At 40.2% G+C, this 13,924-nt stretch overlaps 1 protein-coding gene across 5 annotated transcripts in view; it reads left to right on the forward strand.

The window, feature by feature from the left end:
• The window catches only part of PDE5A (phosphodiesterase 5A), a 141,978-nt gene that overhangs the window by 43,475 nt on the left and 84,579 nt on the right, over positions 1 to 13,924 (forward strand). For all 5 annotated transcript variants that reach the window (XM_042983982.1, XM_007087606.3, XM_042983983.1 and 2 more), the window contains exon 4: positions 13,449 to 13,520. In XM_042983982.1, coding sequence (XP_042839916.1) covers positions 13,449 to 13,520 — 72 coding nt within the window. The remainder of the gene's footprint in view (positions 1 to 13,448; positions 13,521 to 13,924) is intronic.

The following is a 13,924-nucleotide window of genomic DNA, read 5'->3' on the forward strand; positions in this document are numbered from 1 at the left end:
CAAGGCTGCCTCCCCACCCCACTTTCGGCCGATGGCGTTGCTAAATATTTCAGTGAAAAAAAGCAATTAGAAGCATACTTCTATAAGAGAACTTATTCTGTCTCCCTTTCCCGCCCCTGCATCTGAGTCCACATACTCTGTTTTCCCTTTTACTTCTAGGGACAAACTGTCTGTGAAATAGCAAGGGTCAGTCTCACACGTGTGCACCAGATCTCTCTCCATATCGCCCACTCAAGGACAAATCTTGGCAGTTTCCCCCTTCCCAGTGGCCCATGCCCGGAATCACCAGTTTTTCCCTCTCTACAAAACTGGTTTGTCAGTATGCATATATGCTGTTATTTCCCTCATCTTAAAAGCAAAGCACCTACTGGACATCTCCTTTCAGAGACCACCTCATTCCTCTGATCAGTATCAGAGCAGGTCTTGGAAAGAGCTGCCCACAACCAGTTGCCATTTCCATTTCCTCCCATTCTCTCCTGAACATACTCCAACCATGCCTTTGCCATCCCACTCTGTGAAAACCGTGCTTGGCAATGTCCTGTGACTTCCACAGGGAGCCAGGGATCGTTCCTCAGTCCTCACCTGGCTGTGCCTATCTGCAACATGTGACATGTGACTGGGTGACCAGTCATTCCTCCAGGACAGATTGTTTTCACCTACTTTCTAGGACCTCAGAATCCCTAGTTTTCCTCCTGCCTCTGACTGCCTCTCTGCCCCCTTGGCTGGTGCCTGCTTATCACACTGCTGCTGCTCAGCTCAGCTCTGGACCCTAGTCTCTGCTCTAACTACATGCACTCCTGCAGTGATTTTATCTACGCTCATGGCAGTCTTGCTGTGTCTCAGTAATCAGGTAAGCTGCAGCCCCAGAGCCTTTGCACATACTGTTCCCTCTGTCTGGAAGTGTCTCCCCTAGTTGTCCTCATGGTTCACTCTCTCATCTCCTTTGGGCTTTTACTCAAATGACATCTCAGTGAGACTTTCCTTGTCCATCCTTATTGAATTTAAACCATTACTTCCATCCCTGTTCTGTTTTCTCCATAATACTTAAGCACTTAATCACTATCTGACACACTACATATTAACTTACTGGTGTGTTTCTGTTTCTCCTCACTAAACTGTACGCTCCACCAGAGCAGGCTTCACAGAGGAGGTGATGTTTAAACTGCGTTTGTGGTATGCAGTAATCTGGTTTACCTAAGAACTTCTTTTGTAGAAGTTTTTCTCTGCCAGCTTGATGCATGGTATCCAAAACAGATTGACAAGTTAAAGGATGGCAAGTAGAAATTTAATCAAGGCTACGTGTTAAATGGCATTATGGCTGGGAGCTTCATGCTGACTCTTAGAGCTCAGTAATAATACTTTTTGTTGATATTACCATCTCTATTTTAATTTTATTTTTTTTATTTTTAAAAATTTACGTCCAAGTTAGTTAGCATATAGTGCAACAATGATTTCAGGAGTAGATTCCTTAGTGCCCCTTACCCATTTAGCCCATCCCCCCTCCCACAACCCCTCCAGCAACCCTCAGTTTGTTCTCCATATTTTTGAGTCTCTTCTGTTTTGTCCCCCTCCCTGTTTTTATATTCTTTTTGCTTCCCTTCCCTTATGTTCATCTGTTTTGTCTCTTAAAGTCCTCATATGAGTGAAGTCATATGATTTTTGTCTTTCTCTGACTAACCAATTTCACTTGCCTAATACCCTCCAGTTCCATCCGCATAGTTGCAAATGGCAAGATTTCATTCTTTTTGATTGCCGAGTAATACTGTATTGTGTATATATACCACATCATCTTTATCCATTCATCCATTGATCGACATTTAGGCTCTTTCCATGCTTTGGCTATTGTTGATGGTGCTGCTATAAACATGGGGGTGCATGTGTCCCTTCGAAACAGCACACCTGTATCCCTTGGATAAATGCATAGTAGTGCAATTGCTGGGTCGTAGGGTAGTTCTATTTTTAGTTTTTTGAGGAACCTCCATACTGTTTTCCAGAGTGGCTGCACCAGCTTACATTCCCACCGACAATGCAAAAGAGATCCTCTTTCTCCACATCCTCGCCAACATATGTTGTTGCCTGAGTTGTTAATGTTAGCCATTCTGACAGGTGTAAGGTGGTATCTCATTGTGGTTTTGATTTGTATTTCCCTGATGTACCATCTCCATTTTAGATGAGGAAAGGTGGACTTGGTCAAATACAGGAAATTTCCCAATATTACGTGTCTTCTCTGTGGCAGAACTGGGATATAGACCCACATCATCTTTATTCTAAGGCTGCATTTTTCTTACCATGAAGTAATTACCTTCTTTCATCTTTATTAATGGTTGTACCTGAAAAGCTACCACCCAGCTCTTTTCCTATTTTAGTTTTTGAAAATGCAAATTACAGACTGGGATAATATAATAATAAAAGGCAGAGTTGCAAACAATGATTCCAAATACTGTTAACTTCTTTGTATATTATCTGGCACAGCTGTGTGGGGGAGGGCATGTCTTTTTTTGCCAGCAGCACCTACAATTAGGAGTTTTGCTAGTGAGACAGATGTCTGCATATGAACTTTCATGTATGATTACCTTCGCAGGCTCATCTTCCATGTGAAGGAAAAAACACCTAGAAATAAAATTATGTTTTGGCTATGGTGACATAACAGGCTATATTCTCTATGTGAAGGATTTGTTGAATGTAAAAAAAAAAATAAAGATCATAAATATGCACATACATTCTTTTTGCCCTGGATCTGGATCTCTTAAGCTAAATGATACGGGTATCTAGCTTCTCATGGCCGGGAGCTGGTTAGCTGGACCGGTACAGGCTGAGAGCAGGGATGTGAATACTCAGTTCAGCTTTAACAAAGGAGATGGTCTCACAAAATCTTTGATGCCAGCTCTAGTTTATAAATGGGATCCAGCCTATTTTGTGTTTTGATGCATGAAACTTGCTTTTTTTTTTGCCACTTTTGCTGTGTTACTTCTCTTCTGTTTGTGTTTAGTGCACACTATGGGCACACCACTTTACTGTGTAATTATCAGGAAGGTTTATTAGTACAGCATCTTACCAGGCTGTAAAGACGTGGACCTCTTACAAGTGCAGGCAATGGTGGAACAGACTTGACCCTGGTTTAACAGAGTCCAAATCCAACAACACCATCCAGAGGTAAGCCTGTGCTGTGCAGGCCAGCAGCTGGCAGATTGCAGATTACCACCCTGAAAATAAATCTTAGTTATCAAATAGATCCCAGGCTCTGAAGGCATTTTTGGCAATATCATGTATAAGGGTGGGCACAAACAGTGGTAAATTTATTCTGACACAAAGTACAGTTATATAATATACATCAAATATATAGTATTTTTTGTTATTTTGGACTTGTTCCCAATTAGGGAGAGAGAGTTTGAAAGAGAGAGCTCTGAATTTGTAGCAAAAATGATTTAGTCTTGAGTGCTGGCTTCTGATCAGTGATTCCTTGAGCAAGTTTCTTCACCTCTCTGTGCCTTAGGTGACGCATCTGTAAAGTTTCAACATGAAGTACAAACACAGAGGGTGGTTTTAAAGGTCCTAGTGAGACAAGGAATGTGACAGTGCCCATCACTGAGCTCTTCACCTAGTGAAGGTTCAGAAAAATGTCTGTTTCCTCCCTTTATGAAGGGTGGCCAGGCCAGAGAAATGGGGGAATGGAAAGTTAAATAACGGTAAACACTGAACATACCCTGCCATGGGAAAGACGGCAGGCTCTTCTCTGCCATGTAACTTTCGTGTCTCTGGCAATTTTTAAAGGCATGTAAGGAGACTGCATGGCCATGTGCTGCTCTGTCTCAGGATTAAGTCTCTGTATCCCAAGGGACAGAAAGGTCTAATAAGGCAAAAGGCTCCTGTGGTTCTAGATTTAAGACTTTTACCTCATTGCTTAAAAGCTAGTAAGGCAGAGAGTTTAGTATTTGGCAGGGGAGAGGGATTTTTTGTGTAAAGGGATGAGAATAAACACTAGGATCAAGAATTATGCCCAGCATCCCCTTGTCTGGAAGGAACCCAGTCTCGGGTTGGCACCACTCCCACTTGATGTTCCTAGGGCAGGACAGCTACTGACCCCCAGAGGCCGGATTTGTTCTGGCCCTATCTGGGGAACATCCATCCTGCCTAATAACACCAGAACCTCTGTCTGCTTCACCATTACCAAGACAGCTGGGAACTCGGTTCAAGGACCATCACTTTCATATACCATCAGCAATTATAAATTTACTTTTAAGGGGCACATGGGTGGCTCAGTCTGTTGGGCGTCCAACTCTTGATTTTGGCTCAGGTCATCCCAAGGTCATGGGATCAAACCTTGCTCAGGCTCCATACTGAGCATGAAGCCTGCTTAAGATTCTCTTTCTCTCTCTCTCTCTTCCCCTGTCCCCAGCTCATACTTTCTCTCTACAATTAAAAAAAATTACTTTAAGACTTTTGAAAACTGAGTTAAGTTTTATATACAGTGAAGTACACAGATCTTAGTGTACAATTTGATGAGTTTGACAAACGTGTATACATCTGTGAAGCTAACACCCCAATTAAGATATCTCACAAACTATGGACAACACTGTGCTGATTTCTGTTACCATAGATTAATTCTGGTTTTTCTTGAAGAATCTACTTATTTTTGAGAGTGTATTATATATCCCTGAAATACAGGACCTTTTTATGTTGCATAAGAGGTTCTTGGATATAAAGATATGACATAAGATTTATAATGGAAGTCAAAACAACTTTCGATTTGTCTGCCATTTTGGATCTTTGTTTCTTAAAGTTATAACTTTGAAATTGTTCCATTCCCTTTGGTGAAAATACACATTAACAAGATAAGCATATGTATAGGATTTGCAGACAGCAAATTTCCAAAATCCTTGGTCTTCACGATTCCTTTGAAGAATAGTACTTAAGAATCTGTATTTTATATTAGTGCAGGTTTCGCTTTCCCTTTGGGAGGAGTAGTAGAAAGAACTAGGTCTGGGATCACACCTGCAGAGCATCTGGGTCTGCACATTCTTGGACTCCTATTTAACTTTTCCGAACATCAGCTACCTCTGTGATAAAATGGGAATAATTGTGTCTACCTGAAAGAGTTGTGGCAAAGGTTAAATGAATTAACAGATACAAAGTGCCTGTCATATAGCAGGCCCTTCCTTCTCCCTTTTTCAAATAGCAGACTTTTTACGATTATGAATTTTTTTGGCTGGGGATAGATTTATTAACTGTATTAGAGATATTGGCCATTAATCATGTATTTCTCATGTCAGTTATCCTAAGGGCATTGCTGTTTATATCTTGTAACTTTCTCAAAGTTTCTTTTCAACTTGGCTGCCTCTTCCTAGCCTCTCGGGCCGTGAGAATAAAGTAAAAGCGTCCACTTCTCCTGTATTCATACTTGTGTTGTCTGCAACCCTGGAAGATCCATAAACGTATTCTTGAGAGAAACGGTAGGTGTAGTGGTGCTTATACGTATAAATGGATAACATGGATCACAAACAAATAAAGTCAGTCTTGCTAGTCATTTAAAAAAAATCAAACCTTGGTTCTCAAATTTATTAATAAAAGCCAAACAACAACAGAATGGTCAATGGTCACAATTCACAAAATTACACATAGGCAACACAGGAGAGCCAATAGATAATAAAAATTTTAAAGCTGTTCATTCTCTCTAGTAATCAGGAAGATGCAAATTAAAGCAACAGTGAAACACATTTGTATAGCTGTCAGATGGCCAAAAATTTAAAAGCCTGATAATACTAGGGGCTGGTTAGAATGTAAGGTTTACAAAAATTCTTAAGCATTGCTCGTAAAGGTATAACTTCTGTAATCCCTCTGAAGATTTCAACAAAGAAACTCTTAGGTATGTGCACAAGCAGACCCATATAGAGATGTTCACCGTAGATGTTTTTTAGAATTCTAATAGCAAAAAATTGGAAACAACCCAAACATCCATCATTTGGGGATTAGATGAATAAAATTTGGTATGGAATACAACATTATATATAAAATGAATGAACTAGATCTATATAAGAACTGATTGAAAAACAACATTGAATATAATAATAGGTTGCAAAATTATGCATTTCTTATTATTTTATTTGAGTAACCTTTTTGAAAGATGAAAGTACTAGGTCTTGTTATAGATTCATATATTTCTTAGGAATGCAATGTTAGGGGTTGACTCTGGGAAGGAAAGACGGGAGAAAGAAGAATGGCCCTGGAAGGAGAAAGTCCAATTTAATTTTCTTAGATTAATTCAAAAAAGGAAACATCCTCAAATATTAACACCTCGTGTTAATATTCTTTATCAGTGATAAAGATATTCTTCTTTATCAGTGATTCTCAAAGTGTCTTTTATCTTTGGACCAGCAGCATGTGGCATCACCTGAGAGCTCTGAGAAATACAGATTCTCGAGCCCCAACCCAGATCTGCTAATCTGAACCTGTAGAGTGGGGCCCAGCAAGCTGTGTTTAACAAGCCCCACACTGCCACTGTTCTAGGTGACAGAGATATGGATGTTTATTATCTTATTCTCTGTGATTTTCTGTATTTTTAAAATTAAGTGTTAAAATGAACAATCTTAAGCTTTTCTTTGCCACTCTCCCGAAGTCCTTCTAGGCCCTAAGTTCCAGCTCCATAACTAAAGGATTATTAACAGCATAAACTTCTTACTGCCACATCAGTTCTCAGATGTGGAGAGATCACTTAATATCAAGCAAAAGGCAGAGAAAGAAAATGGGCAGATATAATTAACTATTATTCGAATGTGAATTGTTGAGTAAGTACATCACCCTAACAAGTATTTGATCCCTCTGACACTTTCCCATTATCGTCAACAGCAAATCTCCATCAAGCATTGAGTGCATTTGGGACAAAGCAAAGTACCGATGCTACAATAAGGCATAGATATAAATCATGTCCTTAGAAAACAATCTAGTTGGAGAGCCGGGATGAGAGGAGAGAAAACGAGGTTAAAAATGAGAATACCTCATTGTGAAATGTATGGCATACCCAGCTGCCACACAGAATTTCAGAAGGGTTTCAAGGGAAGCTTTCTGTAGACTCTGCCTCAGTAGAGAAAGGGGAAGGTAATATTTCAAGGAATGATGTGAACAAAGGTCATCATAGCATTCTAATTCAAAGACCCATTTAAGTGATCTTGTTTGAAGCTGAGGGTGTGGAATCCATCGTCAGTTTTCATCCTTTAGATGGATGGAACATTACAATGTTTTGAGTAAAAAGGTGATTTGTATGTGCAGAGCAGTGTCCCAAGAAGATAAATTTGGCATGAGTGTCAAAGGTCGACTAAAGGCAGAAAAACAATTAGCAATGATATGTCAGGGCTCTCAAAGAGAGTGAGGATTTAAATGGTGAAGCACAAGATACAGTATGGAGTGAGGGAAAGTGAAAAAGGAATGGAGAATGATTCTAATGGAATGTGTTAGTTTCTTATTGCCTCTGTAAAAAAAACTACCAGAAATTTAGTGGCTTAAAACAACACACAAGTGTATTATCATACAGTTTTGGATGTCTGAGTCTAAAACAGGTCTCACTGGGCTAACATCAAGGTGTCAGAGTATTGTGTTCCTGTGTGGAGTCTCTAGGGGAAGAATCTGTTCTCTTGCCTTTTCCAGCTTCTACAAGCTGCTTACATCCCTTGGCCTGTGGCCCTTTCTTCTGTCTTCAAAACCTGAAGCCAAGCATCTTCAAATCTCTGATTCCAACTCTTCTGCCTCCTGCTTTCCCTCATAAGGATGCTTGTGATTACAGTTGGAGGACCCACCCAGATGAGTCAGGATAATCTCTCCATCTCTAGATCCTTAAGTTAATTGCATCTGCAAAGTTCCTGTTTGCCATTTAAGGTAACATAATCACAGGTTCTGGGGTCGGTTAAGCGTCCGACTTCAGCCAGGTCACGATCTCGCGGTCCGTGAGTTCGAGCCCCGCGTCAGGCTCTGGGCTGATGGCTCGGAGCCTGGAGCCTGTTTCCGATTCTGTGTCTCCCTCTCTCTCTGCCCCTCCCCCGTTCATGCTCTGTCTCTCTCTGTCCCAAAAATAAATAAAAAACGTTGAAAAAAAAATTAAAAAAAAAAAAAAAAAAGAAGGAGAACATCTTTGGGGGACATTATTTTGCCTACCACATGGACTATGGCCATAATTTGATGATTGTCTAGGATTTGGAAGAGAGGTGAGAAAGCCCGGATTGGTCATACCAACTCTGTCACTTTCAGTTTGTTTACTTGTAAAACAGAAGGAGAAGGTGGTATATGGGTGAGATTCTCTTCCAAGCCTAATGCTCTAAGTAGAATGTCACCTCCATGAGGACATGGGTTTCTATCTGTCTTGTGCTCTGCTGGGTCTTCACTGCCCAGAACAATCACTGATATATGAGAGACTCAGAGATTATTTTTTGAATAAAAATATTTTTTGTTGGATGAATGACTGAGTCAAGTAAATTTTTGAAAAGAACACTGGGGAGACTCCTCCACTGGCTCCTGTATGTATTAAATTCGCATTTTCTTGGTGAAATAAGGTTTTGGCTCAGGTTATACCTGGTCTAGGGTCCCTGTCATTATGATAGTGGCATTCCATGGATGGGAGAGAAGGATAGCTAAAAATTGTAGAGTCTGTTCCTTTCTTCCCTTGCATTTTTAGCTTCCATCCTGAGTGTCCCCTGGAATTGAGAATAAGGAAGTGTATTGAGATTGATGTATGGCCTCAGTAAGTGTCTGGGGCAGCTGCTAATTGAAGAAGAAATTGCTCACTGTGGCAATGATCAGTTGCCCCTGAATTGACCAGCTGTCACATTCCACACTGTTCACTCAGTGAGAGTCAAGTCTTGCCCTTTGCATTCCTAAAAGAACACTTGACCCTGTGAGGACATAATATCCATTTATGCTGTGCAAAGTGCCAGTAAAATAGAAAACAGAAGTTTCTTTGTGCTTAAAAAAAAATAGCATAGAGTACTGCCATTTGAGGATCCAGGTAGCGAGCAGGTAGGCAGAGTGATTGGGGTTTCTGATGTGGAAACTAATACTTTTAAGGGGCTTTGCCTCTCAGATATGAGGTCTGACACACACTTGCCATAAAGGCGATCGTTCGAAACTGACATTTAAAAAGCCTATGGTTAGCAGTTACTTGGCTTGAAGACAATGAGCTAATTTGTTTAAAGGGGCAGTAGATGACCGAAGAAGGAAATCAACACAAGGAGGGCAGAAGGTGCTAGTTTTGCTTAGGATCCTTGAAATTCAGAGAATTAAACTCTTTTTGGTCTTTTACTGAATTATGTGATCTTGGACAAATGCTATGCTTTTTCTCCTATTTTTACCTGTTTTTTGTTTTTTTTTTTTTTTTGTTTTTTTTTTGTTTTTTTTTAATCAGTGCTGTTTTTAAAATGTCATCCATCTGGGGATGGAGGCACATGTATGTATTAGATATATGTTCTTGGTCTAATAACTCTTTGAAGAACATGCCTGTGTTTTTAATACAAGTTATATTTAATTAATTGTCTCTTAAATTAACCTTAATATCTGAATCTGTAAAATTATTAGTAAGAGAAGTAATTGGTTACCAGAAAGGTTGAAAAATTCATCATTGGAAATCCTCATTCCATGACATTGCCTAAAAGTAAATATCTTGTCTAATATTAGAAGGGGAAAAAATTGTGGGTCAGGGGAATTCAATATAGTAAAGATCTGGTGTTGAAGGAATACAAAGTAGGTTTTAAAGCCTATAAACAAGACTTCTGGTCTGTTGGTCAGACTGTACAGATGCAGAAGAATACCCCTCCACAATTCTGCAAACAAGTAGAAGATAAAATTTTACCAAAAACAAGTTTACAAATTACAGATGCACTCAAGAAAGGGAAAACCCACAGGTGTCAGACACAGAGGGGAACCCAAGATAAGAAACGTGAGCATGGAGTCCTGACCAGAAACGTGAGCATGGAGGATCTGAGATTCAGGATAGTGACGAATGTCCAGGGGTAGCATCCGCAGGCTATGGAATGCGTACACTCTGCAGGAATAGCATGGAAGGGCAGGGAGGGGAAGCCTAGATGAGTGATGGTTTCATTCATGAAAATGGGCCTGGCAAATTCCACCAGCAGACAGGAGAAGCCTCAAGGAAGCTTGTCTCCTGCCTGCTGCTGTGAGAGAAAGAAGAGGCACCTGTGAACCATGAGAACATGAGCCTGTGCTCTACACAGGTATGGAGTTCACATTCACACTCCCAAGGCAGTGCCAAGACAAACAGGAAGTTACTGGGCATAGATGCTTCATGACTCAGGGAAGGTGGGACTCCTGTGGAAAACAGCCCTTGCTAAAGGTGAACTCTCAGGCAAAGAGATGAAGGACAGCAGGTATTAGTATTTATAAGAGAAGGAGGAGGAGGAGGAATAGACAGATTTGAAAAGTGAATCTGATAGAAATTCCAGCATGGAAAATAGTTATTGAACCGTGTGAACAGTCTTGTGTTGGTTGAAAATTGTGAATAATGACTGATAGTATGGTTTCAAGGACACTGTTGTTTTAACTACCGAGAAAACTTTTCAGCCCATGGTTAGAAAAATGTTTATCATATAAACAGTTCTGAGTATCAAATGTGCGGATTGAAACTGAGGTTGAAATTGGCATACAAATTTTAATACAGGAAGAGCTGAAGGGATCATCTCCAAGTGCACTGAAGAAGCCTTGTTTGAAGTTCTCTTCTACTTAAATGAAGTTGCCGCAGACACACTGGGAACAGGCCATGCTTTGATCCTGCTTCTCTGGTAGAGGTTGATGCTCACTGACCCAATTCGAAAGTATTTACCCCCTGCCCCTCCCAGCTCTCGCCTACCACCCCAGGTCAGTCTGCAGATCACTGACCAGGTTGAGGGTTATCTGTAGCCTGCAGCCTTGGACCATAGTGAGCTCATTAGCCCACACCGGCTTTGTTCTCATTCTCAAGAGACTCTAGTGATCTAAACTGACCAATGTTATCAGTTTTACTGGTCTTGATTTCAGAAAATACATTATGCCACTGATTTGCCTCTTTTAAGACTAGGGAATTAACTGTTCTCTCACTGTCAATTTATGGTGACATCATGATCGACTAAAACGTTAATACAGTTTGGTGACCATTTAATAAACAACTAGCTTTTTCTGTCTTTCTATTTTTGAATGAGTGGGAACTTTACTTTCTAGCTTGAGTACATTGCCTCACACAGCTACACATGCATGTAGTGCATTACTACATCCTTTTTTATACTGTGTAATCATCTGAGAAGGTTTGCCTAAGACTCTTTGTATCTGTTTGTAAACTTCCCTTCCTTAAAATGAAGATTTAAAATTTAAGTCTTTCTTTTATAAAGCCATTTACTAAAGACAAATGAAAACTCAGATGTTATCATGTCTGAGAAACTGCCTCTTTACCCATATTATGTGCCCCCTTCTGTACTCACAGCAGTCTGTGGGCATCTGTATCATTGAACTGATCACACCGTCCTATGTGCTTTAAGTGTATGTTTGTGCATCACCCGTTCTTGACCCAGAGCTCCTTCAGAGTAGTCTTTCTCCCCACTGTTGTCTCTCCTCAGTACAGAGTAGGCACCTCAGTATTTGAAATAACCAAGCTGTACTGATCGCACTGTGTATTAGACCCCAGTGACCCTCAAGTGGCTCCTGTCAGTTACACTCAGGTGAACATGCTAATCTGCAATCCAGACATTTTTGACCATAGACATAAGTTTTTGTATGCATTTAGTCATTGAGATTGGAGCATCTGAACATCTGTTAGCCATTTTCAAGAGCTAAAGGGTACACACAAAAAAAGGGAGAGTTGAACTAAGGACAACAAAAAGGTACAGGACAATTGGAGAATTCTGCTTTTTTTTTTTTTTTTTTTTTAACATCCCTTTACTCTGTCATGGGTCATGGAGGGAGGGTGTTGAGAAGATCGGAAAACTACATCAAATAAAAATGCATTTCCCCTTCCTTGTTCTGCTCTCCTAGCCAAGAGTTTTATATCGTTTTTTAGAGCTAAGGGACCAGAAGGAGCTGAGGAAAAAAGGGTGAGCCACACACACAAAACCAAGGGCTTTATATTCCTAAAGTATAACCATTTAGGGGATAATAGCTGTTCCACTGATATTAAATCACACAAGGAAGGAGAAAGTACAATTCATAAGAGGAAGGAGGAAAAAAACAAAAGGTAAGTTTTGAAGGTCTTTAAAAGACTAAAGCAATTATTCAGACTGAATTTGGAACTAAACAGGTAAGTAAAATACACTTTCAAGCAGAAGGAAGAGAAGGTTGCTACACCTTTTATGGAAACTTAAGACATATTCCCAGAGTTTGAGCTCAGTCTTCTTAAGATACAGTTTACCTTTGATTCATTGGAAGTAAGACTCAGCCTGTTAATTCCTGTGTTGGGTTTTCAAGAAAACCTCTTTTCCCAAAAATAAGCCTATTGAGGGTAAAACAATTTTTAAGGTCAGAAGTTTCAAAGGAAGTTGGACTACACCCCTACATTAGAAATTATTTTTCACCCTAATTGGCCACTGGATCCTGTATCATTTTTAGTAAAAGACTGTGTTTAACTAAACCATTTGAAATATTATATTTAAAGCTAATATAACATGTTCATTTTATCACACATTTAATTTGGATGTGACAGAAATTTACAGTTTATTTTTCATCCAAAAATCTTGAAAAATATTCACTTAAAATGTGATGGCCAACAATATTTCCCACAATGCAGAGTGAAGTCACAGAATCAAATATGGTGGGACCCAAAAAGCTGACAACATTTGAATTCTTATTAGAAAAGACAGGGGCACCTGGGTAACTCTGTCAGTTAAGTCTCTGACTCTTGACTTCGGCTCAGGTCATGATCTCATTATTGTGGAATTGAGCCCCACATCGGCTCACTCACGCTGAGCATGGAGCCTGCTTGGGATTCTCTCTCCCTTTCTCTGTGCCACTCTCCCGGCTTGCGTTCTCTCTTCTTTCCCTCCCTCTCTCTCAAAATAAATAAATAAACATTTAAAATATATAAATTAAAAAAAAAGGATGCAGCAAATGATACAGAACTAGTTCAAAGCTGAGGGGTTTTGTTTTGGTTTCAAAGTTTATTGCTATTTTAAAGCACACATAGGGGCGCTTGGGTGGCTTGGTCGGTTAAGCGTCCGACTTCGGCTCAGGTCATGATCTCACAGTCCGTGAGTTCGAGCTCCGCGTCGGGCTCTGTGCTGACAGCTCAGAGCCTGGAGCCTGTTTCAGATTCTGTATCTCCCTCTCTCTCTGCCCCTCCCCTGTTCATGCTCTGTCTCTCTCTGTCTCAAAAATAAATAAACGTTAAAAAAAAAAAAAGCACACATAGAATCCCACCATAAACACATTTCGGTGAATTTATACCAGTAATTTCAGTCAGTGAAATTGCCACTTTTTTGTCCTTATACCAGGTTGTTGGTGTAGCCCAGGCCATCAACAAGAGATCGGGAAATGGTGGGACATTCACTGAAAAAGATGAAAAGGTACCAAAACTTATGTCTGCTGTGATGTCAGTGTAGGAAGATGTTTTCTCTTTTTAGTGTATATAGACTTAGCTATTGCTGAAATTGTTGATCACAAAAAAATCACGGTTTAAAATGATCTGAAATGTTCAAAAGTGTCTCTTTCCTACGGCTAACTACAGTGCTGACTTTGAGGTCCTAGGGGTAGTAAGTCCTCAGAAACCCCCAACTACCTCCTCACTGTGTCACCAAGTCCCCTGCCCCCCAAGGGCTGTGTGCATGTTGGGGCCATACAGAGGGCGACATGGTATTTTAACTATCTCATTTACCTTTCATCACTGCTATAAATAAATTCAACGCTGAGTAAAAATCCCTGAAGCTCCAAGTTCAGAACTCCAGGTCAGTTAAAAATTGGAATTGCCTCC

This window comes from Panthera tigris, chromosome B1, assembly GCF_018350195.1.
Source record: "Panthera tigris isolate Pti1 chromosome B1, P.tigris_Pti1_mat1.1, whole genome shotgun sequence".
Taxonomy (NCBI): domain Eukaryota; kingdom Metazoa; phylum Chordata; class Mammalia; order Carnivora; family Felidae; genus Panthera; species Panthera tigris.